Source organism: Clupea harengus, chromosome 17 (genome assembly GCF_900700415.2).
Source record: "Clupea harengus chromosome 17, Ch_v2.0.2, whole genome shotgun sequence".
Classification (NCBI taxonomy): domain Eukaryota; kingdom Metazoa; phylum Chordata; class Actinopteri; order Clupeiformes; family Clupeidae; genus Clupea; species Clupea harengus.
The window spans coordinates 3,521,858-3,545,786 of record NC_045168.1 but is presented as its reverse complement, the minus strand read 5'-3'; the positions used below and the strand labels follow the sequence as shown (position 1 = coordinate 3,545,786).

The 23,929-nt window shown below is 44.6% G+C and overlaps 1 protein-coding gene across 9 annotated transcripts in view; it reads left to right on the top strand.

Annotated features, from left to right (window-relative positions):
* The window catches only part of atp8a2 (ATPase phospholipid transporting 8A2), a 58,598-nt gene that overhangs the window by 11,971 nt on the left and 22,698 nt on the right, over positions 1-23,929 (top strand). For all 9 annotated transcript variants that reach the window (XM_031584092.2, XM_031584091.2, XM_031584094.2 and 6 more), the window contains 22 exons: positions 3,145-3,244; positions 6,768-6,866; positions 7,224-7,269; positions 7,446-7,486; positions 7,970-8,043; positions 8,256-8,325; positions 8,817-8,944; positions 9,360-9,471; positions 10,362-10,530; positions 11,090-11,217; positions 11,543-11,620; positions 11,774-11,862; positions 12,222-12,266; positions 12,614-12,689; positions 12,914-13,019; positions 13,544-13,626; positions 13,751-13,800; positions 14,072-14,141; positions 14,640-14,724; positions 14,977-15,116; positions 17,172-17,310; positions 18,604-18,668. In XM_031584092.2, coding sequence (XP_031439952.1) covers positions 3,145-3,244; positions 6,768-6,866; positions 7,224-7,269; positions 7,446-7,486; positions 7,970-8,043; positions 8,256-8,325; positions 8,817-8,944; positions 9,360-9,471; positions 10,362-10,530; positions 11,090-11,217; positions 11,543-11,620; positions 11,774-11,862; positions 12,222-12,266; positions 12,614-12,689; positions 12,914-13,019; positions 13,544-13,626; positions 13,751-13,800; positions 14,072-14,141; positions 14,640-14,724; positions 14,977-15,116; positions 17,172-17,310; positions 18,604-18,668 — 1,993 coding nt within the window. The remainder of the gene's footprint in view (positions 1-3,144; positions 3,245-6,767; positions 6,867-7,223; positions 7,270-7,445; positions 7,487-7,969; positions 8,044-8,255; positions 8,326-8,816; positions 8,945-9,359; positions 9,472-10,361; positions 10,531-11,089; positions 11,218-11,542; positions 11,621-11,773; positions 11,863-12,221; positions 12,267-12,613; positions 12,690-12,913; positions 13,020-13,543; positions 13,627-13,750; positions 13,801-14,071; positions 14,142-14,639; positions 14,725-14,976; positions 15,117-17,171; positions 17,311-18,603; positions 18,669-23,929) is intronic.

Below are 23,929 nucleotides of genomic sequence, written 5' to 3'. Positions count from 1 at the left end.
GTGTTTGTGAGATTCAATTTTAGACCGAAGGGGCTCTCTTCTGGTTTCTGTGATGTGATTAAGGTGGATCTGTTGCAAGGTGCTTCTGACTGGTGATTGGTCAGTGTGGGGTCCTGGAGACATGCTCGCCCCCTCGTTCGTCTCATGTCTTCCTGTCTCCTTGTCTCCGCCAGAGGAGAGAGCTGGAATTGATATCTCTGAAGATTAAAGCTGTGGTCGTTTTCTCTACACACACATACAGCTCTCTCTCTCTCTCTCTCTCTTTCTCCGCTTCATCACTCTCTCTTCCTTGTGTGTGCTCTGCTCTGAGGGATTTAGATGTGCCGTTGTTTGTTTAACTCATAATGACTCCACCAAGGGACTCCAGTATATCATCGACAGCAGCGCCTCTTGCTCTTAGGTGTATATTAATTTCTCCCTGCTTGGATTATGTTCCTAATGCTACCATCAAATGAATAGATGACTCCACACACAGAGGCTGATGCTAAAAAGATAATAATAATAATAATAATAATACTTTATTTTTATATAGCGCTTTTCTAGACACTCAAATACGCTTTACATAGGGCAAAGACAAACAAACAATACAACATCAAAAAATAGGAAGACCGGGGAAGATGATATATTGAATTGAACAACAAAAGCTGATCGAGTGTAAGGACTGACAAAAACAAACAACAAAGAGACAAATGTTTCGGACTTAGCGCATCCGCAGTATCCCCTGTTTGGGAAACATCGCCAAGTGCACAAAAGCTTTTTTGTATAAGGCTGTGACCTCTACTCTAGTGATCTACTGTAAATGTCAGAGTAAACTCCTACAGGAAGATAAATCACTATAGATAAATTAGCTTCATTTTAACACAGAAAATAGGCTGATAAGACATCAGAAACACCAAAAAATTCAGGGCATTCTAACTGTGCACCATGTTTATTCTAGTTAGAAGTTCATAGCCAACATGTAAAAGACAGTTCTTCATTCATGTCTGTGGAGTCTTCAGATTAAAAATCCAAACTCAATTCCCTTTCCTGGATCACCCACAGCAGCGCTTCTTTCTCTTAGGGTTATCATCATTTCTTCCTGTTTGGATTATGTTCCTAATGTTATCCTCACTCATCAGAATTCATTTGAATGATCATGATGATGATGGTGTATAGTGTAATTTGTTCATCATCTGGCTGGAGACGTTGGTTTATTCTGTTTCTGTAGTTGTCTATCTATATGTCTTATTGTATATGGCTTCTGCATTTATAGGGCTGGGCGATTAACCACATTTAAATTTCAATAACGATTATTGCTTCAAACAATTATGAAAACAGCGTAATCGAGATTAAAACGATTATATCGCCGCATTTAGTTTCTCAATGGTGCTCTCGTTTTGTTTTGTGCACCCCTTTCCTTTACAGCTTTCGCCCCTCCCTAATAGCCCGAACTCACTAGCCAGGCTGGTGCATATTTATTTCAGCTCGAGCCATGATGACGGAAAGAGAGCCTTTGGTCAATAAGAAGGGTAAAACCAATTTAGCAGTAAACACGGACGAGGAGATCCTTTTACCAACTCCACGAACACGAGTGTCATATTGCTCGGTTATACTACCGACAAATTGAGTTTGAAGACGCTAGATTGTGTTTTCTTTCATTTCTTTCGATTTAGTTTGTTCAATCTCTCCCCCAAAAAATAGTTCCAACCTGAGTTTTCAGCATCAAGTGTTGCCAAGCAACAGATACTCTCACTCTGCAGTCAAGTAGAGTGAGATAGGCTATTTGTGCACATTAATATGTACACTCACCTGTCTTCATGTTACATGTCCATTTATATATTTCCCCTACTCCTACTGTTTGGACCTCAGTCTAGAACCAGGTCTGGCCCAGATTTGGGCCTCATCAGAACCGGATGTGATTCAGGACAGGTCACGCATCATAGACCTGGTGGCCCCCATACTAAAGCAAGAGTGGCAGGATCATGTCACCCAATCCAGTACTCTATATATCCTTTTACACGATCACCATGACCATGGTTTGACCCTGAAGACCTCCACAGCAAAATCAGTGCTTCGGGTGGTGTGAGGTGTGTGAGGTGTGTGAGGTGTGTGAGAGGTGTGTGTGTGTGTGTGTGTGTGTGTGTGTGTGTGTGTGTGTGTGTGTGTGTGTGTGTGTGTGTGTGTGTGTGTGTGTGTGTGTGTGTGTGTGTGTGAGTAGCGGGTCTGTGATGTGTCTTATCTCTGACCTTCTGATTAGTGTAATGGAGGTGGACCAGGCAGGATTGTGTGTAAGCTGTGTGTCAGGTCAAGCAAAGAGAAGGCATGTCAGAGAGGTTTGAGTGGTTCCAGGTCATGTTCTGAACTGTGTGTGTGTGTGTGTGTTAAACACGTGATGCTGTGAACTTGCTTCTAGGAAGAGCCTTAAGATATCAAGATGGTAAATGTCAAGCCTGATTACATTATAACACCCCAGGCTTGCCAGCAGAGCACTAACATACAGAACTGAAAAACAGACATATGCTCACACTGCCCCCCCACCCTCTCTGTTCTCTGATGATCAATTTGGTGAATATATCCTAATCATGGGCAGTAGAGCAGAATTGCATTATGCCTCTCTCAAACACACACACACACACACACACACACACACACACACACACACACACACACATACACACACACACACACACACACACACACACATACACACACACACACACACACACACACACACACACACACAAACACACACTCACACACTCAAGGGCAAACAGCTCTTGAGAATGGGGGTGAAGGTTGGGCAGCATCTTTATTTTGAACCCCTCCCCCCAAGAGCACTTACTGTAACTCTTAGCTATTTCTAGGCCTCTCAAGGGTCTGATCAATAGGTGTGTTTGACTGACAGCTCTGGGCCTCCAACACTCCCAGCACCCTTTTTTGGGTGGCCTTTAGTCTAACTTTAGACTTGTGGATGGACAGTGTATTGATCCCTAGTTTGTGCTTGTGTCTAAAGAAGGGCACAAATAGAGTGCCAAGGTGCTTGCTTTTAGGGTGGGTCAATTCAATGCAATCTAATTGACTGTATTTTTGGAATAAAGTGTGAGTGCTCCTCTCTGAATTCAGCCTTGTTTGTTTGTTTTTATTTTTGGCCCTGGCCTCCATCAGCACGACCAAATATGGGATCCTCACGTTCCTGCCTCGCTTCCTGTACGAGCAGATCCGGCGGGCTGCTAACGCCTTCTTCCTCTTCATCGCCCTGATGCAGGTACCGTACCACACCCACCCAATGCACCATCACTGCACCCACCCAATGCACCATCACTGCACCCACCCAATGCACCATCACCGCCCACAGACAGTGACCCAGACAGGACCCAGAGTGTCTCCTCCTCTCACCCAGATCTCCATCACAGCTTACCGAGTGTCTCTCCCTCTGAGATTGACCTGATCCTGATATGGCACACATATCATGGGCCAGGGATGGATCTGTTTCAGAGTTCACTGCAACCTGAGCAGCTGTTCCCATTCTTTGTTGTTGCCGTTCCAATTGTTTTCAGTCATGCTGCCAGTTTCCAGTCCAACCTTTGGCCAGCTTTGGCCATTTTGTCTTTATTAAAGTTTTTTTTTCTCCAGATGTTCCTCAATGTTCGTTGTGTCCTCCTCACCTCGCTGTTGTCGGTGTTGATTTATGTCCCCTGGTTGGGTCCTGTCCAGTTTACTCTGGTTCCCACCTGTTTCCAGTGGTTCTCAATCCAGCCGTGGGGAACCTCCAAGGGCAGAGAAGCATCAGAAGGCCCATATGATATCATTTTATTTCCATACATGAACATGATAGGATTGCATTGCAATTTCCCTAGAAATAAATTCACAATGAGTTTGTGATGTATATTGCAACAATATATATATATGAGTTTGTGAAGTTATCTATTTAATAATTTAATATCTATAATAAAAGGTGTGTGGGTGCAGCCTGGCTGAAAGTTCTTTCGTACTCAACACAAAAGGTCAGAAATAAAAGTCTGTAATCCAAAGTTCTTCTTTTGTATGTTTACATAAAAATGATTTAAATAATACAGTATAAAATTCAGGATAATACTTTTCTAACAAGTTAACTGGCATTAAGTGTAGGTCAAAAGACTGTGTTGATCCAAGGTCCAATAGCTTCTGACTGCTTCGCAGTGTTTCTTGTTCTTTCATATCAAATCAATCAATCAATAATTACATTGTTCTTAGTGTCACTGGTCAACTATCAATATTTCCATTTCTACATTACACATGCAACACAATTTCTTCTTAGTTCTCATTAATATCATTAAATCTTAAATTATTATTCAATTACAATGTTAATACAAAACTATTATTTCCACAGAAATGGCTACAACATATCCCGGCCCTGTAATTGACTAGGCCTTAGCATATCAATTACCAATTTAAACTTAAATTGGAGACATTTACATCAATACACTCAACAGCATTTTCTCAAACTTTCTTTAAGCAAGGATCTTCTTCTCTTCACAGGTAAATATTAGTGCTGTCAAACGATTAAAATATTTAATCGCGATTAATCGCATTTATGTCATAGTTAACTCAAAATGAATCGCGATTAATCGCACATTTTTATCTATTCTAAATGTCCCTTCGTTTATTTATTTTTTTCCATCATTTTATTTTTACTTTAATGCCCTTATCAACATGGAAAAGTGGATTGGCTTGCTTTATGCAAATATTTTATTTTATTGAAAACCAATATTGCCAAACAGGGCGGTACAAAATAAAATTATAAAGTGCACAGTTCAGGTAAACAAGGACTCAGCCTATAGTGCAGTTAAACCATGGCTTAATATTTTCTTTTTTTCAAGTTTGCTGGGAACATAGCTGTCAGGCCTCTTATTTCAGGAACATTGAACCGTAACAGTAAGGTTACCAATAAAAGGTAAGCCTACTACTTCTTTGCTTTCAGCCAGCTGCCTGTTGACATTTTCAGACAACAGTGAAGCTCGCTTCTTTTGCACAACACAACTTTTAAAAGTAAACTTTCCATTCAGAAGCTTTTTATCATCTATTTCGCCGTATCGCGCTCACCATTCACTCAAACTGTAACGTTAGCCTACTACACAGTTTGCGAGGCCAAAAAGAATGTAAATCTAAAAAAAATAAATAAATAAATCGCGTTAAACTCGCGATAAAAAAATGAACGGCGTTAAAATGGGTTTGAGTTAACGCCGTTAATAACGCGTTAAACTGACAGCACTAGTAAATATGCAAAGGTAAGTATTTACAAGCAAGCATTTCTAATCAAATTAAAATCTCTCTTCTACTTTCATTCTTCTCCCTGCAATAAACAAAGTTTAGTTATGGGTCTTTCAATGATGCTGGACTTCGTCCGGACCTCAGCACTACGGACAACTCCTTTGGAGTCTGGCATCACTTTGGTGATTCTGCCTAACATCCAGGAGTTCCTTGGCAGAGACGAATCAGCGACGAGAACGATATCTCCAACCTTGAAACTTCTTGTTGCATCAACAAAGGGCATCGTTTTCAATGTACTTTAGCACTGTTATACTATCTGTCTGTCCAGAAGACCAACTTTATCAGGGGAACTTCAAATTCTTCTCTCACCATCCGATCCATCTTGACCGATTCATTGCTGCTGTCAACTCCATTCTCGGGATCGTGATCTGTTTGAGTGGAGCGACTCTGGACTTTCCCATCAAGAAAGATACGTGTTTCTCACTCCGGTCATTCTTGACAGGAGATACGACACAACGCCATATCCATCTTGACTTGCGTCTGAGAAACGGTGAATTTGAGCAGCCTTTGTGGGCCCAAATGCTGTGGGCTTGAAACATCTTTCACACTGAGTTCCGAAAGCTTGTCTAGGTCTATCAGCCACTTCACCCATGTTCGGCATGGCTTCTCAAGGATTTCTTCATCCCAACCTTTCTTCTCTTTGCAGACATCTCTCAAAATAAGCTTGACAGGTAAGAGCAGGTACACCGAACTGACAACAGATAAGATGCCGTGTATTGGGCATGGCTTGTCCGACAGGTTTATCTTGAACCTGAACCTGTCAGTGCTTGTGCACCATTGCACACCTAATGCCCGTTCCAATATGCCAATGTTACACTCCTTCAGTATTTCCCCCTATCTTTACAGCTGTCAATGCAGCATGTTTCCATTTCCTTCTAATGCTACAATAACTGAAACACTTAATTAATGTTATGTGTGTTGGGTTAATCCGGAGTATGAAGACTTCTATAACTGTGCAGCAGTTGTGATTCTCCCAGACCTTTATGGAGAAATCCTGCCTCAGAGGATCTGCAGAGTTCATGTCTGTCTGTTCTAGTGAACTCTGACCTGGATTGTTGTCATAGCTGCAGGCAACATGGGGGGGCCGGATCACTCATGCCTAAAGATGCACTCTCAAGGACACACCATGACACTGGACACTCATGCAGCAGACCCTCAGACACACTGAAAATAAAATCAGACAAAAGAGCATAAGAGCCTCTGATCCAGGCCCAGTGTACCATTGTTGTTATTATGCAGTGTTTATACAGCTGCAGGTAGAGGCTTGAAGAAAGATTTCTCTAGCGAGCTGCAGACGTATTACATGAAGTAACTTTGAGTTATGACATACACAGACAGACATCTATAATGAAAAAAAATGTCTTTTATAATAATTATAATTGTCATGTTAATCGTTACATTACTCTGTAATGGTGTAATTAGATTTTATCTTCTGGCTGATTTATTTTTATTTTTATTGCGTTTACTTCCTCTCACAGCAAATCCCCGATGTGTCTCCCACGGGTCGCTACACCACGCTGGTGCCGCTCATCTTCATCCTCACGGTGGCCGGGATCAAAGAGATCATCGAGGACTACGTGAGTCATCCTCGTCAATCTTCGTCCTCCTTAACGATCCCACGACAACCCCCCCGTACAAGTTACACACATCCTGAACAATCGCGTTACCTTCAGTGGAAGATTTTTTATCTAAACCCATTTCTTTTCGGGGAGATTTGTGCTCATTAGTGAATGGATATGTATGACACCATCTGTGGATGGAGGATAGTGCTTTTAGAGAAACAAACTATCTACATATATAACTATTATAGTTTGAGGTTTGCATCTATACAAAAATCATGCCAGAATTAGTGCTGCAATAACATAATAGGTGCAAAAGGTACAGGGGCAGTGCATCAGCAGTTGGCTCACATGACTTTTAAATTCTCTTTGCAGCAGAGACACAAAGCAGACAACACAGTGAACAACAAAAAGACAACAGGTATCAATCTTTCTGTGTGCTATCCATGTGTGTCTGTGCGTGTGTGTGTGTGTGTGTGTGTGTATTAAACTGCATGTACATGTCCTGTCTGTGTCTAAAGTGTGTGCTTCTGACATTTTAGGATTACTGTTATGTCTGTACGGTGATAATACTTCACTGCTAATGTTGTCTTTCAGTGCTGCGGACTGGCTCCTGGCAAACAGTCATTTGGAAACAAGTAAGCCATTGTAAAGCCTCACAAGGCCTGATGTATTACTCTGCACATGCTGAGACAACCAGAAGGTTTTGTGTGGAAATTATCAGACCGTTAACTGACTTTTTGGAACCATTTCAGAGTCTGATGAAGATGGAACTTAATGTTGTAATTCAAATATCTGTGTTCAATGCACTGTGTGCTCTTCTCAATTTGAGAGCAGATTGTAGGGGGACATCATTGACATCTTGCGCTGCAACACTAACCTTGTGTAGCTATACAACCTCTCTTGATATGCCCACCCCCCCCCCCCCCAGTCTTTCTCAGCAGAAAATACATAATCATGTCTCTCAGTATAATGTTCTGTTTGTTTTGGGTACTTTACATCTGTCTTCCTCATGTTATCTGTTGATTCTCCGCTGTCGTCCTCGCTGTCCTCCACTAATTCCGTGTTCTCATTGCATTCTCTCCTGCCCTGCTGTCGTAATGCTGCACCTTGGCCACTAGGTGGCAGTTGGGGACATAGTGAAGGTGACCAATGGCCAGCATCTCCCAGCTGACATGGTCATAGTGTGCTCCAGGTCAGCACCTCAGTGTCTGTCTCTGTGTGTCTGCATGTGTGTATTGTTGTGTGTGTGTGGCCATGTGTTGTAGTTGCAGATAGTTCGATCAGCTTTGTGTTGTGTAAATGTGTTTAGCTGTCTTGCTGTGAAAATGAACTTGTAGTCATATTCAAACGTGTCCTTCATTTTGATGTCACTCTTGACTGTTCTCTCACCTTGTTGGCCCTCAGTGAGCCCCAAGCCATGTGCTACATAGAAACCTCCAACCTGGATGGAGAAACCAACCTGAAGATCCGACAGGTGAGCCTAACTTGACCCCGGTCATTTGTGTGTGTGTGTGTGGGTGTGTGTGTGTGTGTACTGCGTTTGTGTATGCTGTGTTATATTTGCTTGTGCATTTGTGCACATACATGAATGTATATGTATATTTGTGTGCACATGCAGTTTATTATGCAATATATTGTGTAGAGCATAATTGTGCTTGTACTGTAAGTGTGTGTGTGTCTGTGTGTACTGTAAGTGTGTGTCTGTGTGTATTGTAAGTGTGTGTGTGTGTGTGTGTGTGTGTGTGTGTGTGTGTGTGTGTGTGTGTGTGTGTACTGTAAGTGTGTGCCTGTGTGTGTGTGTACTGTAAGTGTGTGTGTGTGTGTGTGTGTGTGTACTGTAAGTGTATATGTGTGTGGGTATACTGTAAGTGTATATGTGTGTGTGTGTGTACTCTACTCTAAGTGTGTATATGTGTGTGTGTGTGTCTCCTGTCACCCTCTTACGTATATGCTCCTGGCCTGCAGGGTCTGACCCTAACGGCAGGGATGCAGCCTCTGGAGGACCTGGTGGCTCTGTCGGGTCGTCTGGAGTGTGAGGGACCCAACAGGCATCTCTATGACTTCACTGGCACGCTGCGCCTGGACAACCTCAAGTACTCAACCCACTCGAACTCAGTCACACTGTAAACACTCAGTAAACATGGGCATCCTGGATGAGCAGGCATGGGCTCTGTTTTAGATTTACAGTCGTAGTTGACATGGTGCAGTTAGCCTACCGCTGCATCAGTATGGTAGAGTGTAGGGACAGCCACTACTTAAATAGGCATGTTGAAGAGGATACAACATGTGAATGGTTGAAATCATGGGCAAACTGTATTCAGTTGATAGAGCAGTAAATGTTATTAATTTGTGCTTTGTTGATGTTAATTATTTATAAATAGACATAGCATATTTAATTTGTTAAGCCATCTGGATACATAGATGTTGTAGAGGTCTATAGATGTCTAAATGTAAATGTCAAGCTAAAAATGTTAATTTAAAAAAAAAAAAATGTTTCATTGATTTCAGCCCAGCTCCTCTTGGACCGGACCAGGTGTTGCTGCGTGGGGCCCAGCTCAGAAACACCCAGTGGGTTGTGGGTATTGTAGTCTACACGGGTCACGACTCCAAACTGATGCAGGTGAGTCACCACTCGCCCAAGGAGAGAAATGATTGTAAAGTAATGGACTGAGAATTCCATTACTGAAAGCACTGGCCCAGAACATTAGAGAGGATGCTTTCAAATACTTTAGCTGATGTATCTGAGATACAGGGGATGTTATCAGCATAGTAAATGCTTTCAGAATTTCATTTTATGAGTTAGGGAAAATTCACTGCATAAATTTTATGATTAAATCCAGATTTTCAGAGTTGTTTTTGTGTGTGTAGCCAGGTGTGTGAGCACCGAGGCCAAGCTCACTCAAACATTTAATTTGTCCTGAGAGTGAGTGTAGGTATCATGATGGAGTGATTGTCTTACCTGGGCCTCCTTACCGTTACGGGTCGACCCATTGACCCCGCGAGGGCAGAATTACTTGCCTAAAACAACGCAAGACTCAGTTCCCTTTCCTTGCTCCCTTGTGAAGAAGTAATGTATTTAAAAACAGTGACGCTTGCTGTGGTGGACGCTGAGATTCAGGGTGTTGTGGGCCAAATCCTCAGAATGGGCTTCAGTTTATTTAGAAATAAATAGATGCTTAGAAGCAGCCTAGAAATGCATGTTTGATTTTCTTTGTGGTTCAGGCTTGGTCGAAATTGGTCAAATACAATGCACATTTTCTATCATAGTGCCCTGGTACCATCCACTGTCCGGCATTTTCTATGAGAGCCATAACTTCATTTATTGTCCATCTGTTTCCTTTAGTAATGTAACCTCTTCATCTTCCCCCTCTTCATCTTCTCCCTCTTCATTTAGACCTCCACCAAGGCTCCCCTCAAGTGCTTTAACGTGGCGCAGATCCTGGTGTTCTTCTGCATCCTGTAGTAATTCTGTCGTAATGTAACCTCTTCCTCTTCCTCCTCTCTGTCTAGAACTCCACCAAAGCGCCCCTGAAGCGCTCTAATGTGGAGCGGGTGACCAACGTGCAGATCCTGGTGCTCTTCTGCATCCTGCTGGTCATGGCCATCATCAGCTCTGTCGGCGCTGCCATCTGGAACACAAAGCACACCGACGAGGCCTGCTGGTACCTCTCCCGCGCAGGTACGCCCCCCCCCCCCCCCCCCCCCCCTCCACACACACGCACACACACAGGAGCAGCCCTGATCCAGAATCAGAATTCAGAATTCCAGAAATCCAGCGCATTGCTGCTCATGGCCCTCTAGCTGTCTGTTCTGTGAGTACGCCCATGGAAACTCTAAATGGGAACGGGAGACAAACAAACTTGCTTGGACCCGAGCCATACACTATTCAAGCCAATCAACACGGGAAGGGAGTGGTGTCATTTGATTGGCCGTTGAGTTCAAATATCAGCGGCCTTTTAACTGTCCCGCATGGTACCGTTCCAGTAAGCTATGGTACCACTTAAGTGTAGTATTGCATAATCCTTTGAGATCAGTCAGAAAAGTCTCTTTAAAGCAGTGAGTTGGCAGAGAAGGAAACACACTTCTATGGACTCTTGACATGTGAACACGTACATACACAGATGTGTGTGTATGCGTGTAGGTCTGAAACTACTTTTACCTCCCCTTTTATCATATGTGTGTCTCTGTGTGTGTGTGTGTGTGTGTGTGTGTGTGTGTGTGTGTGTGTGTGTTTGTAGGCGACATCTCGTACAACTTCTGGTACAACCTCCTGACCTTCATCATCCTCTACAACAACCTGATTCCCATCAGTCTGCTGGTCACGCTGGAGGTGGTCAAGTTCACACAGGCACTCTTCATCAACTGGGTTAGTCTGTGTGTGTGTGTGTGTGTGTGTGTGTGTGTGTGTGTGTGTGTGTCTGTGTGTGTGTGTCCGTGTGTGTGTGTGTGTGTGTGTGTTGATGTGTGACCGGTATATATGTGTTTATGTGTAAGAAGCATGTGTATATAAATGGGAGAGAACAAGAACACTAGTGAGTCTGAGAATATGTTTGTAGTGAAAATGTGAGGGTGTTGTATGCATGTTAATGTATGTCGGTGTGTTTTCAGTGAAAATACGAGGTTTTTGTATGCGTGTTAATGTATGTCTGTGTGTTGTATGCCGTGTGTTTTCTTGTTGGTATCTCTCTCAGGATGTTGAGATGTATTATGCAGAAACAGACACTCCTGCTGTGGCTAGGACCTCCAATCTGAATGAAGAACTCGGACAGGTAAAGTAGTGGAGATAGTCAAGCTCACATCACCTATCATCAAAACCCTTTTATATCAAAGGGCAGAATACAGTGAACACAGTTGACCTTTTCTTTTTCTTTCTTTCTCTCTTTCTCTCTCTCTCTCTCTCTTTTCTATCTCTCCCCCACCAGGTGAAGTATCTCTTCTCAGATAAGACTGGAACACTCACTTGTAATGTCATGACCTTCAAGAAGTGCACCATCGCTGGCATCACATACGGGTTAGTGAGTGAGTGAGCTTGTGTGTGTCTGTGTGTGTGTGTGTCTTTGTGTGTCTGTGTGTGAGTATGTGTGTGTGTTTGAGTGTGTGCCTTTGGTTTCATTGTAAAACTAGACTACACTACATAACTCTAACTTTATAACAGTTGCATAATATGGTTGAAAGGCTTGAAAAGCATTGGAGGCTCAGTATAAATATGTATATATATAAATATATGAGTTGTGTTATGGCCTACCACACTGCTGTCTATGAGAGCCTGGTGTGTGGCTTGCGTAACGCTGTGTGAAATCAAATGTGCCATCTCATTACTGTTTGATGGGTGTTTTGTGTGGGCTTCTCACTTTGCCTTGTTGACCGCAGGCATTTTCCGGATTTGGAGTGTGATCGATCTATGGAGGACTTCAGGTTAGAGTTAAATCAGTCCTCCGCCTCTTTACATGCTAATTACAGAATACATTAAATTATTGACATGCGAATGAAGGAATATATTAAACTCTACATGCGAATGAAGGGATTATATCAAATTATTTACATGCGGATGAAGGAATATATAATCGTTTGTTTACATCTTAAGCATGGCTGTCTGATTTTCTCTCTTCTCGCTGTGTCCGTCTCTCCTCATTTGTCCTCTTTTTCCTCCCTCTTTGTTTCTTTACTTCCTCCTTCCTCCTCTCTTTCCCACTTTTCTCCTATTTCTCTCTCTCTCTCTCTTTCCCTCCTTCCCTCTCTACATCTCTCTCCTCCTCCGCCAGTCATCTGCCCTCCAGCAGTAATAACTCTACTGAGTTTGATGACCCCACTCTGATTCAGAACATTGACAAGAACCATGTAGGTGTCTCGCCCTCTCTCCTCTCTCTCCAGTGATTAATGCACATCCTCAACATGAGGGATTCTTCTCCTTAGTCCTATTTCTGGCCATCTTATTACCATACAGAAACCTTTTTTCCCATTTATCCACTTCTCTGCCGAGCTCTACTGACCCTTGTTCCGTGTCTGTGTGTGTGTGTGTGTGTGTGTGTGTGTGTGTGTGTGTTTCTGTGTGTGCTCTCCAGCCAACATCCCCACAAATCTGCGAGTTCTTGACCATGATGGCTGTGTGTCACACGGTGGTTCCTGAGCGGGAGGAAAACCAGATCATCTATCAGGCATCCTCACCAGGTCAGATATCCAATCACACGCCCAGCCTCAAGCAAGACATCCAATCACCAACCTCCAGCCACAAACAGACATCCAGTCACCAGCAACTGGTCGCAATCAGACACTGAGCTACCAGCACGGCGCCCCAAATAAACATCCAATCGCCAGGCTGACGACACAAGAGAATTCCAGTTACACATACTGAGTCCAGTGTCCCAATCCTTTCGAGTTCTTAGCATTATGTAGTGAAAGGCTGCCCTCACATGGCCATCCAGTGCCATTGCACCTACCCTGGCTTTGGGGAGATACTGGTCATTTCCACACAGGAATTTGGCCATAGGTCCAATCTAAATAGTACTGATACTGGAAAGCTTTCAGGTCTATAAATGGTGCTATCATGTACTATTAACTATTTTAGGCCCATTGTATTGTTTCATATATTTCAGATATATATATGTGTGTGTGTGTGTGTGTGTGTGTGTGTGTGTGTGTGTGTGCGTGCTCCTGGGCACATCACTAATGTTTGTGTGTGGTGTTTTTCTCAGATGAGGGAGCTCTGGTGAAGGGAGCTAAAGGTCTGGGCTTTGTCTTCACGGGCAGGACCCCTCACTCTGTCATCATGGAAGCGGTCAGTGTCTGCATCATGCGTTTGTTTAGTGTGTATGTGTATTGGTTTCATAAAAACAGAGAGGGTATTTTCAAGTCTTTCTCATTCAAGTGGGTGAATTTATGTGTGTGTTTGTGTGCTTCAGAGGGGGAAGGAGAAGAGTTTTGAGCTTCTGAATGTGTTGGAGTTCTCAAGGTAAATAATTGAAATAGTTCTGTAAGCTTCTACCCCTCTACCCCCTAAGAGTTCTTACAGATCCTCGGCAGACCCGTAATAAATCACAGATACTGTGTATATAGAAATGTTCAGTGAGCGGTCTTGTTAAAGGGGTAGCACCTGACTGGAACAGATGCAGTGAAGCCGTGCCCAATCTAAACCAGATGAAGGCCAGCTCTGTGCCAGATCTGTGCCAGACATAGCTTGAGTCTGGGCATGCTCAGTGATGCTCCGTGCTTCTGTGTTGCAGTAACCGCAAGCGCATGTCAGTGGTGGTCCGGACTGCCAATGGGAAGCTACGGCTCTACTGCAAAGGAGCAGTAAGTGTGTCCGTCTATCTCTCTCAAACATACACACACACATACACACATACACACACATACACACACACACACACACACACACACACACACACACACACACACACACACACATACACACATACACACACACACTTACACACACACATACACACACACACACATACACACACACATACACACACACTTACACACACACTCATACACAATGGCAGCCAAATACACATTTCAACATGGACAGTAACTTTTTCCTCTGAGCAAAATCATGATGACACAGCAAGTGCCTTTTATGCTACGCTGCATACTGGCGGTGTCACGCTGCATAGTGACGGTGTCACGCTGCATAGTGACGGTGTCATGTTGTCTCCCCCATCCCTGTCTCTCTAACCCTCTCCCTCTACCCCTCCTTCATTCTCTCTCTCCTTTTTTATCTCTCTCCATCTCTCTTTCTTTCTCTCTCTCTCTCTCTCTCTCTCTCTCTCTCTCTCTCTCTCTCAGGACAATGTGATCTTTGAGCGCCTGGCTGAGGTGTCCCAGTACAAAGAGCTGACTATTGCTCATCTGGAGCAGTTTGCCACTGAGGGTGAGCCGTCTCCTCTCCTCTCCTCCCTCACCCTTTCACACCCTTTCCTCCGTCCCTCTCTCTCTCTCCTCCCCCTCTTCATCTCTCTTTCCCATTCACACTCCTTTCTTCCATATCTTCCTCTCTCTCCTCCCCCTCCTCATCTCTCTTCCCCCTTCACACTCTTTTCTTCCATATCTTTCTCTCTCCTTCCCCCCCTCTTTACCTGTCCTCCTCTTAATCCCTCTCTTATGTCCCTGGCTGCTCTAACAGGCCTGAGGACACTGTGCTTTGCCTTTGTGGATCTGGAGGAGGCAGCCTACCAGGAGTGGCTGAAAGAGTACAACCGGGTCAGCACCATCCTCAAGGACCGGGCCCAGAAGCTGGAGGAGTGCTACGAGCTCCTGGAGAAGGTGTGAGGAGAATCATCATAAACATAAACACCAGTCTGTGTTTTACGTCTACTTTATACTAATACTGGTCAGGGTGATCGCTTATAGGTGATAGCGACTTGCTTTTCCAGAGTCTTCAGTATAAAGGACTGCTACGAGCTCCCGGAGAATGTGTGAGGCATTGTGAGACATCAGTCTGTGTTTGGCATTGTACATCTACCAGTATTTGTTCCTGGTTGATGCAGCTTATAGGTGACGGCCACTTGCTCTTCCAAAGTCGTTAGTAGTTATTAAGAAACCTTAATGACTGAGGCGCCATCGAGGGAGGGAGGGATGATGATATCGGCTGATTTTATCCTCAGTGAGTTGAGGGAGGGATGATGATATGGGCTGGTTTTATCGTCAGTGAATCTATCACACAAACCCATTATGATGACGTTGTCATCTATTATAATTCGTGTCCATATACAGTTGGACACAGCCTGTCTTGACAGGAAGTGCTAGATAATACTTTTGCATAAGGTTCCTATGCCCTATCTATTACCTCAGTGTCCTAATCAGGGCTTCACTGGGGATAAGCTTTCTGTGCCGCGAGTGACGTCAGGATTGAAGTGTCTCGTTGGGTGGGGGAGGGGGAGGGGTAATGATAGGACTGGAAGCAGTTGCAAGACTGATTTCGAAGTTTAAACTCCAATCCTGTAGAGGAAGTATTTTATTTGTATACGTAGCCAGTCACTGCTTCCAAGGGTGAGCTGATCTCACCATGCAGTGTGTGTATACGTTTGTGTGTGTGTGTGTGTATGAGTGTGAGTGTGAGTGTGTTTGCTTGCGTGTGCGTGCTTGTGCATGCACTTATATGTGAGTGTGTCTTTGTCTGTGTGTGGGTGTGGGTGTGGGTGTGTGTGTGGGTGTGTGTGAAGTGCTGTAGTCTAGTGGCCAGCAGGTGGCAGTGTGAGGTTGAGTGTTCGTGCAGGTGGATGACCTCACAGAGATGTTGCCCTCTAACTAGAGTCACTGAGGCATGAGGAGGGAGGCAGGGAGGAGAAGGCCATTAGACCTGAACAAACTACACTGGATACACACACACACAAACACACACACAGACGCAGACCCACACACAAGCACACGCAGACACACTCACACACACCACATCATTGTTTGATATCTGAAAGTTGAATGTGGAGTCAGAGATTGTTAGCATGTGTGAGTGTGTGTGTGGGAGCATGTTGATGTGTTTTTATGCCTGTGTCTGAGTGTGTGTAGGCGGGATCTTGTTTTTACAGTATGTGTGTGTGTGTGTGTGTGTGTGTGTGTGTGTGTGTGTGTGAGAGAGCTTGTTAGCGTGTGTTGGTGTGTGAGCGCTTGTTAGCGTGTGCGCCGGTGCTTAAGGGCTTGGGTCCAGATGAGTAGCACTGGGGAGGGAGACTGGAGACCACAGGGATAATTACCTGCACTAGGCTGCCAAGAGCCCCATAAAAACCATAGTCAACAACACCACCGTGTTACCTACGGAGAGAGAGAGTGAGAGAGAGAGAAGGAGGAAGAGAGAGAGAGAGAGGGAGGAGGAGGGAGAGAGAAGGGAAGAGGGAGGGATGGAGAGAGAGAGGGAGGGAGGCAGGACGAGTGGGAAAGAGAGAGAGAGAGAGGAGAAAGTAAGAGAGGATGTGTAAGAAATGGAGGAAGCGAGCAGACGAGTGAGAAAGTGAGAGATGGAGGAGAGAGGATGATATAGAGATAGAGATGAAGGAAGAGAGAAGGCAGAAAAAATTAGGAGGAGAGAGAGAGTGAGAGAAGGCGGAAGAGAGAGGATGACAGAGAGAGAGAGGATGACTGAGAGAGAGGGTGAAAGAGATTGCAGAAGAGAGAGAGGACGAGTGAGAGAGAGAGAGAGAGAGAGAGGATTTAGCTCAAGTTTATAATTGTGTTGTATGTGTTATGTGTTATATGGAGCACATGTGGATGGTTTAACTCTATTTCTCTCCATCTGTCCTTTACTGTCTGCTCTCACTTTCCCTCTCTCTCTCTCCCCCCCTCCCTTTCCCTCCCTCTCTCTCTGCCCCCCCTTCCCTCTCTCAGAACCTGCAGCTGCTGGGGGCCACGGCCATAGAGGACCGTCTGCAGGCCGGGGTCCCTGAGACCATCGCCACACTGATGCGGGCCGACATCAAGATCTGGGTCCTGACTGGGGACAAGCAGGAAACTGCCATCAACATAGGTGAGCGAGGGAGCGAGGGAGGGAGGGAGGGAGAGGAAGAGAGAGGAACAAAAGGCGTTAGAGAGAGAGAAAGGCTGGAAACACAGAGGCAGAGAGAAAAACATGTCTCCCAGAATCTCCCTTGGTGATAGAGAAAGGAGAGGGGCTTAAGAGAGGGAAAGAAACAAAGAGAGAGACTCACAGAGGAGGAGGGAAGAAGAAGGGTGAAAGTGGAAGCAGACAGATGAGGGAGGAAGACAGAGGCGAGAGAGTGAGATAGTCAAGGAGTGAACATGGGGGGGGCAGAGAGTGAGATAGTCAAGGAGTGAACATGGGGGGGGGCAGAGAGTGAGATAGCGAAGGGGTGAATGAGAGACATGGGGGGGGCAGAGAGCTTGATAGCGAAGGGGTGAATGAGAGACATGGGGGGGGTGAGACAAGAGAGCTTGATAGCAAAGGGGTGAATGAGAGACATGGGGGGGGGGCAGAGAGTGAGATAGCGAAGGGGTGAATGAGAGACATGGGGGGGTGAGACAAGAGAGCTTGATAGCGAAGGGGTGAATGAGAGACATGGGGGGGGGCAGAGAGTGAGATTGCGAAGGGGTGAATGAGAGACATGGGGGGTGGGGGCGGGGGGATACCAGAGAGACTGATAGCACTGTCAAAGACATTTAGCTAATTATCATCAGTAGAGATAAGTTTACACTCACCACACTCCATACTCACACCCTCAAGCCAGGAGACTGATGTCATCCTCAGTTCTTAAACGTGCTTAGTATACCACATTAAGTGTCCTAGTAATAACTGTCATACAAAAGTATATAGACGTTTACACTGGAACAAGCCAGTTCCTACTGGCATGTACACAAGTATAAACAACATGTATTCTTAATGCAAATAAAGATTGGCCGTCCTTCTCATTTTCTGGCTTACATCCGAGAAAGACAAGACTGTCTGTCTGTCTGTCTGTCTGTCTGTCAGACGGCCCATGTGACAGGAGATCACAGGCTTAAAAGCTGACTGCTACAGCCCACAAAGAGTGGAGAGGGATTACTTAGAGAATGACAGATCCTCAGGGAAACACAAACAAACGGATAGTCTGCATACAGTATGTGTGTGAAGGGTGTGTCTGCATATGAGTGTGTGTGTGTGTCTGTAAGTGTGTGTTCATATGTGTGTGTGTGTCTATGTGCCCCCAGCATTTGTTTTCATAGAGAGGCTTAGTTGTGTGAAAGTGCAGATGTGTGTGTGTGTGTTTGTGTGTGTGTGTGTGTGTGTGTGTGTGTGTGTACAGTAATTATCTGTGTTTCTTAGGTTACTCCTGTCGCCTGGTGACCCACGGTATGTCCCTGATCATCGTCAACGAGGATTCACTGGATGTGAGTGTATTATCCATCTCGTCAACTCTGTGTGTGTGTGTGTGTGTGTGTGTGTGTGTGTGTGTGTGTGTGTGTGTGTGTGTGTGTGTGTGTGTGTGTGTGTGTGTGTGTGTAGGGGGTAAGAGCATAACTATGGGAAGATCAGTAGGGGGTGGGTGTAACTGTCTCCATAGGAGGTTATGGATAATTAGGGTGTCTGGTGTCATTGGTGAGAACAGGATGAAAGGGACACACACATACACACACAGACACAGACACACACACACTTCATATTTTTTCCCTCTACAGTTTCCATCAGTCTTTCTCTCTCTCTCTCTCTCTCTCTCTCTTTCTCATACAAACGCACACACACACACACACACACACACACACACACACACATACATTATTTATTCTCCAGTTTTTCCCCTTTTCTGATTTCCTTTCATCCGAACACTCAGCCTAATAGAGTTATGTTTAGGATTGCCTATCCTCACACAGACAACATTCCGGTAGAGGAAAAGGCAAACAACCAATGACAAACTTGTAAAATATAGACTTGAATATAGTGTGTGTGTGTGTGTGTGTCTGTGTGTGTGTGTGTGTGTGTGTGTGTTTTCCTTGTAAGTGATTTGATTGCTGTCTTATGAGCATGAGCTTTTTTCCCTACACAAAAAAGTGTGTATGCGACACACACAAACAAACACAAACACAGAGAGAGAGAGAGATACACATCCCTTGCCAAATGCACTGAATGAGTTTCATTAGTTTTGGGAACAGATTGTCCGGTAAGGGATTGTCCAGTAAGGGAATTTCCTAAGATTTGCTACTCCAATTTGGAGTGTGTGTGTGTGTGTGTGTGTGTGTGTGTGTGTGTGTGTGTCTGTGTGTCTGTGTGTCTGTGTGTCTGTGTGTGTGTGTGTGTGTGTGTGTGTGTGTACATGGTAAAGCCTCCCTTTGAGCAGTGTGACTGTATACACTGAAATAGCTTTCAGTGTCTTGGTCCGTGGCGCACAGAGTCTTGCTTGAATGGCCTTTGTGTATGTTGGCAGCTGCCTCGGTTACATTTGTGTTGAAGCGTTTTAAACATAACGTAACTCACTGTATGATCACTTGTCAACTCTGTATAATGCTATATAACTACATGCGAGATCATTTCATTATTCTGCGCTGGTAAGATCAAAAGCTGTATATTTCATCACATAAACAAGTCTTTTGAAGTATGTTAGTTTGCTGGTTGCAGTGTGTTTGGGTTACTCTAAAGAGACGACGGATCCTCCACACACAGGAGGATACCCATGCATTTCCAGCAGAGAGATTTCCATCTGAGCAATATGTAACCTTGAATACCCTCGACATTAGGTCAGCTTCCTTAAGACTTTGCAACAGCTGCGTATGTGTGTGTGAGAGCGAGATCGAGTGAGTGTGTGAGTGAGAGAGAAAGTGAATATGTGTGTGTGAGAGAGATAGATAGAATGAGTGTGTGTGTGTCTGAGAGAGCGAGAGAGAGAATATGTGTGTGAGAGAGAGGTAGAGTGAGTGAGTGAGTGAGTGAGTGAGTGAGTGAGTGTGTGTGTGTGTGTGTGTGTGTGTGTGTGTGTAAAAGAGAGAGAGGGGGAGAAAGGGGAGGGGAGAAGGACAGTTGTGCAGACATATCACTAGCCGCTCCAAAAGATGAGTCTCTTGCCACACCCAGCCATTCTTACGCTTCATACGCTCTCTCTATCAACAGCTGCCAAATTAACAGGAACGAACAGTACACGTGAGGTGTGTGTGTGTGTGTGTGTGTGTGTGTGTGTGTGTGTGTGTGTGTGTGTGTGTGTGTGTGTCATAGACTAAGGGAGACTGCAGGCTGATAACTGAGTGGTAATGTGAGCTCCTTTTGGTGCTTCATCTCGTCAAAACAAATTCTGGCAGCAAAGCCTCCTGGGTAAACATGGTGGCCTGTGACTGTCACTGTGATGGCCTCCATCTGTCACTGTGCTGTTTGCTGTCCACACACACACACACACACACACACACACACACACACACACACACACACACACACACACACAGACACAGACACACACACACCCACACATATACATACATACATACATACATACGCACGCACACACACACACACACACACACACACACACACACACACACACAGCGTTGTGTGAGGACACTGATCAGACTGATAGTGTGATTTCCGTATTTCAGCCATCTGCAGCCAGTCCTGCTATCAGAGCTGTCAGACTGCCAACATTACAAGCCTTATACAAACACACTCACTGTTCTCCTCATTAATCATCTCTCTCTATCCCTCACACACACACACACACACACACACACACACATATTGTCTCTCTCTCTCTCTCTCTCTCTCTCTCTCACACACACACACATACACACACACGCACTACTTCGTTTTTTCACCTGCCTTTCTGTATTTCTGTGTCTATTGTGCTTGCATTTGAGACTGATGTGCACATTGCTGTATAAGATGCCAGTGATTATTTGTACAGATGTGTTTTGAATTAATATTGTTTTAAAACCCAGTGGAAAAATTACTAAGAATATCTCCTTAAAATGAGAACATTAGGTATGCATATGTGGGTATATATACAGTATAGTACAGTGTATATATAGTGTGTGTATGTGTGTGTGCGCGCGTCTGCTTGTGTGTGTGATAGGCTTCAACTGAATGAAAGTCCATCTAACAACATAACAGCATGCTCTGTCTAGCATGTGTGTGTGTGCATTTGTGTTGGTCTGTGTGATTGCATATGAGACACATTTCTGTTTTGAAGTCCGTTTTGTCCGTGTATCTGTGTGTGTCAGAGAGTGTAGGGGCTAGTCAGTGTAACCTAGTCTGATGTTTGTGTGTGTGTCTGTGAGCGGGTTTCAAAGAGTGTGTATTAAGTTTTCACTGCAACCTAGCCTGATTTATGTGTGTCTCTGTGTGTGTGTGTGTGTGTGTGTGTGTGTGTGTGTGTGTGTGTGTGTGTGTGTGTGTGTGTGTGTGTGTGTGTGTGTGTGTGTGTGTGTCTGTGTGTGTCTTTGTGTGTGTGTGTGTTTGGGTGTGTATAAGGTTATCACTGTAACCTAGCCTAATTTGTGTGGAGGGTATACCATTGTAATTCTACACCCTGGATGAATAGAGATTGGAGAAGGTGACCTGTGATATATTACTGCAGTTGGTCTTTTCTCTTCATTTACGAGTAAGCGAGCGTGTGTGTGTGTGTGTGTGTGTGTGTGTGTGTGTGTGTGTGTATGAACGAGACACAGGGAGAGCAACGGACATGCAGAGAGAGGGGGAGAGGTATTCAATGTGTTTGAGAAAGAGATTCAAATGAAATGCAGGTGTGTGCCTATGTATATTTTTGTGTCACGCAGAGGGAACTGTGTGTGTGTGTGTATGTGTGTACGTTTGTGTGTATGTGTGTGTGTGCCTCCCTGTGAGTGGGAGAATGTGACCTGTGATATGTCACGCCAGCTCCGACTCTCCTCTCTAAATATAAACCTGATAAGATTCCCTTCAGAAGAACACACTTACAACAAACAAAGTGTGTGTGAAACATTATGAGTGTGTGTGTGTGTGTGTGTAAAGAGGGATGATGTGTGTGTGTGTGTGTGTGTGTGTGTGTGTGTAAAAGAGGGAGAATGTGTGTGTGTGTGTGTCAGTTTGTGTGTGTATAAGAGTGTGTGTGTGTGTGTGTGTGTCTGTGTGTGTTTTAGAGGCAGCATGTGTATGTGAATAAAGATTTCAGAAGGTTCCCAGCTAAAATGCATTAAAAACAACATTTAGTTTGGAACATTAAACATGCCACTGATGCCTGTCATTTGGTGACGATGAAATATGTCCAAACGTTTCGGATTTGAAACTGGTAATTAGTGTGTGTGTGTGTGTGTGTGTGTGTGTGTGTGTGTGTGTGTGTGTGTGTGTGTGTGTGTAGGGGGATTGTGCATGTGTAGACAGCAGATAACGGATATCTACCAGTATGGTTAATCTCTGGAGTGTTATTTGTGAACTCCCATGAAAAGGTGACAGACTGGGCTTCATTAATCATCCTGAAGTGAAGGTGCTGATTTGGGACCAGTTGACTCTGGGTTTTTAACTCTACATTAAGCCTGCTGTACTGCTGGTGCTGCTCTGGAGGGAAAAAAGTACCGAACAGCAGCCGGGACTGGACCGCATCAGCGCCGGATCTGGGCCATAAATAGAAATAAACAAACAAATGATAAATACATAGTCTTACAATTTGGCTTTGATTGAGAAATGTTCTCCTTAATCGTTAGATGTGGATAAGAGACGGAAGCAGGATTATCTAGAATCTTCTAAAATGGAGGCAAGTTCCCCTAAAAGCTTTGTAGTGGACTAGATCCCTTAGATCAGGGGTTTTCAACCGGGGGTCCGCGACAACATTGCAGGGGGTCCGCGACATGAGCCTATGTTGATCAGTTCACCATTGATCAAAATACCTGGGCCTGTAGACATATCAATCTAAATAGTCTGAATAGCCAAGTCGCATTGCCAAAAATACTGATGTAGACCAATATTCAGCGAAGAAATTACACTGACATGTGCTATAGGCAGAATAAGTGCTCGGGGGGAGGGGCGTGGCGGTTAGGGATCTACCCTGATAATTTCACATATTTAAGTGTTATAGGCAGAATATGTGTGCGGGGGGGGGCGGGGGGAGTGGCAGCGGCGGTTACAAACATGAAAAAGAAGGGTACGGGACTGTAAAATGTTTTGAGAATCACTGGCACATCAGTGGGCCGTGGATTACTTTCTAGTCAGAATGGTGGTCCCTGGGACAAAACCAGTTGAAAACCCCTGCCTTAGATAGACAATTATGCCTGTAGGTCAGCAAAGCTGTTGTGTATCCTCTTCAGATGCCTATCGCCAGGGACTGTGGCACTGTGATTGCCATACTTTGACACTGAAAATGTATGACCATATTTTCGTCCATGCCTTGGTCCCGGACGGCTTATTTGAAATTAGTTCATTTTGAGTGTAGGTTCATTTGTGCAAGAGAAAAATGAGCCACATGAGCCTATAATTACATATAAAAGGGAGCTTAAAATGCTCATTCAGTTTTGCTTGGTGGTTGCATCTATAGGTTGAGAACTTTTTCAGTAGCAAAACCATGAGAGAGTCTGCAAATCCTGGAGTGGACTTTCCAGTGCTTCGTGGATCTGGAGCCCCCTGCTGTGGTGCTGAAAGGCTCCTATCTGTGCTGAGTTTGGGGGGCGGGGTGGGGGGCCGACTGCGGACTGATTGGAGGTGA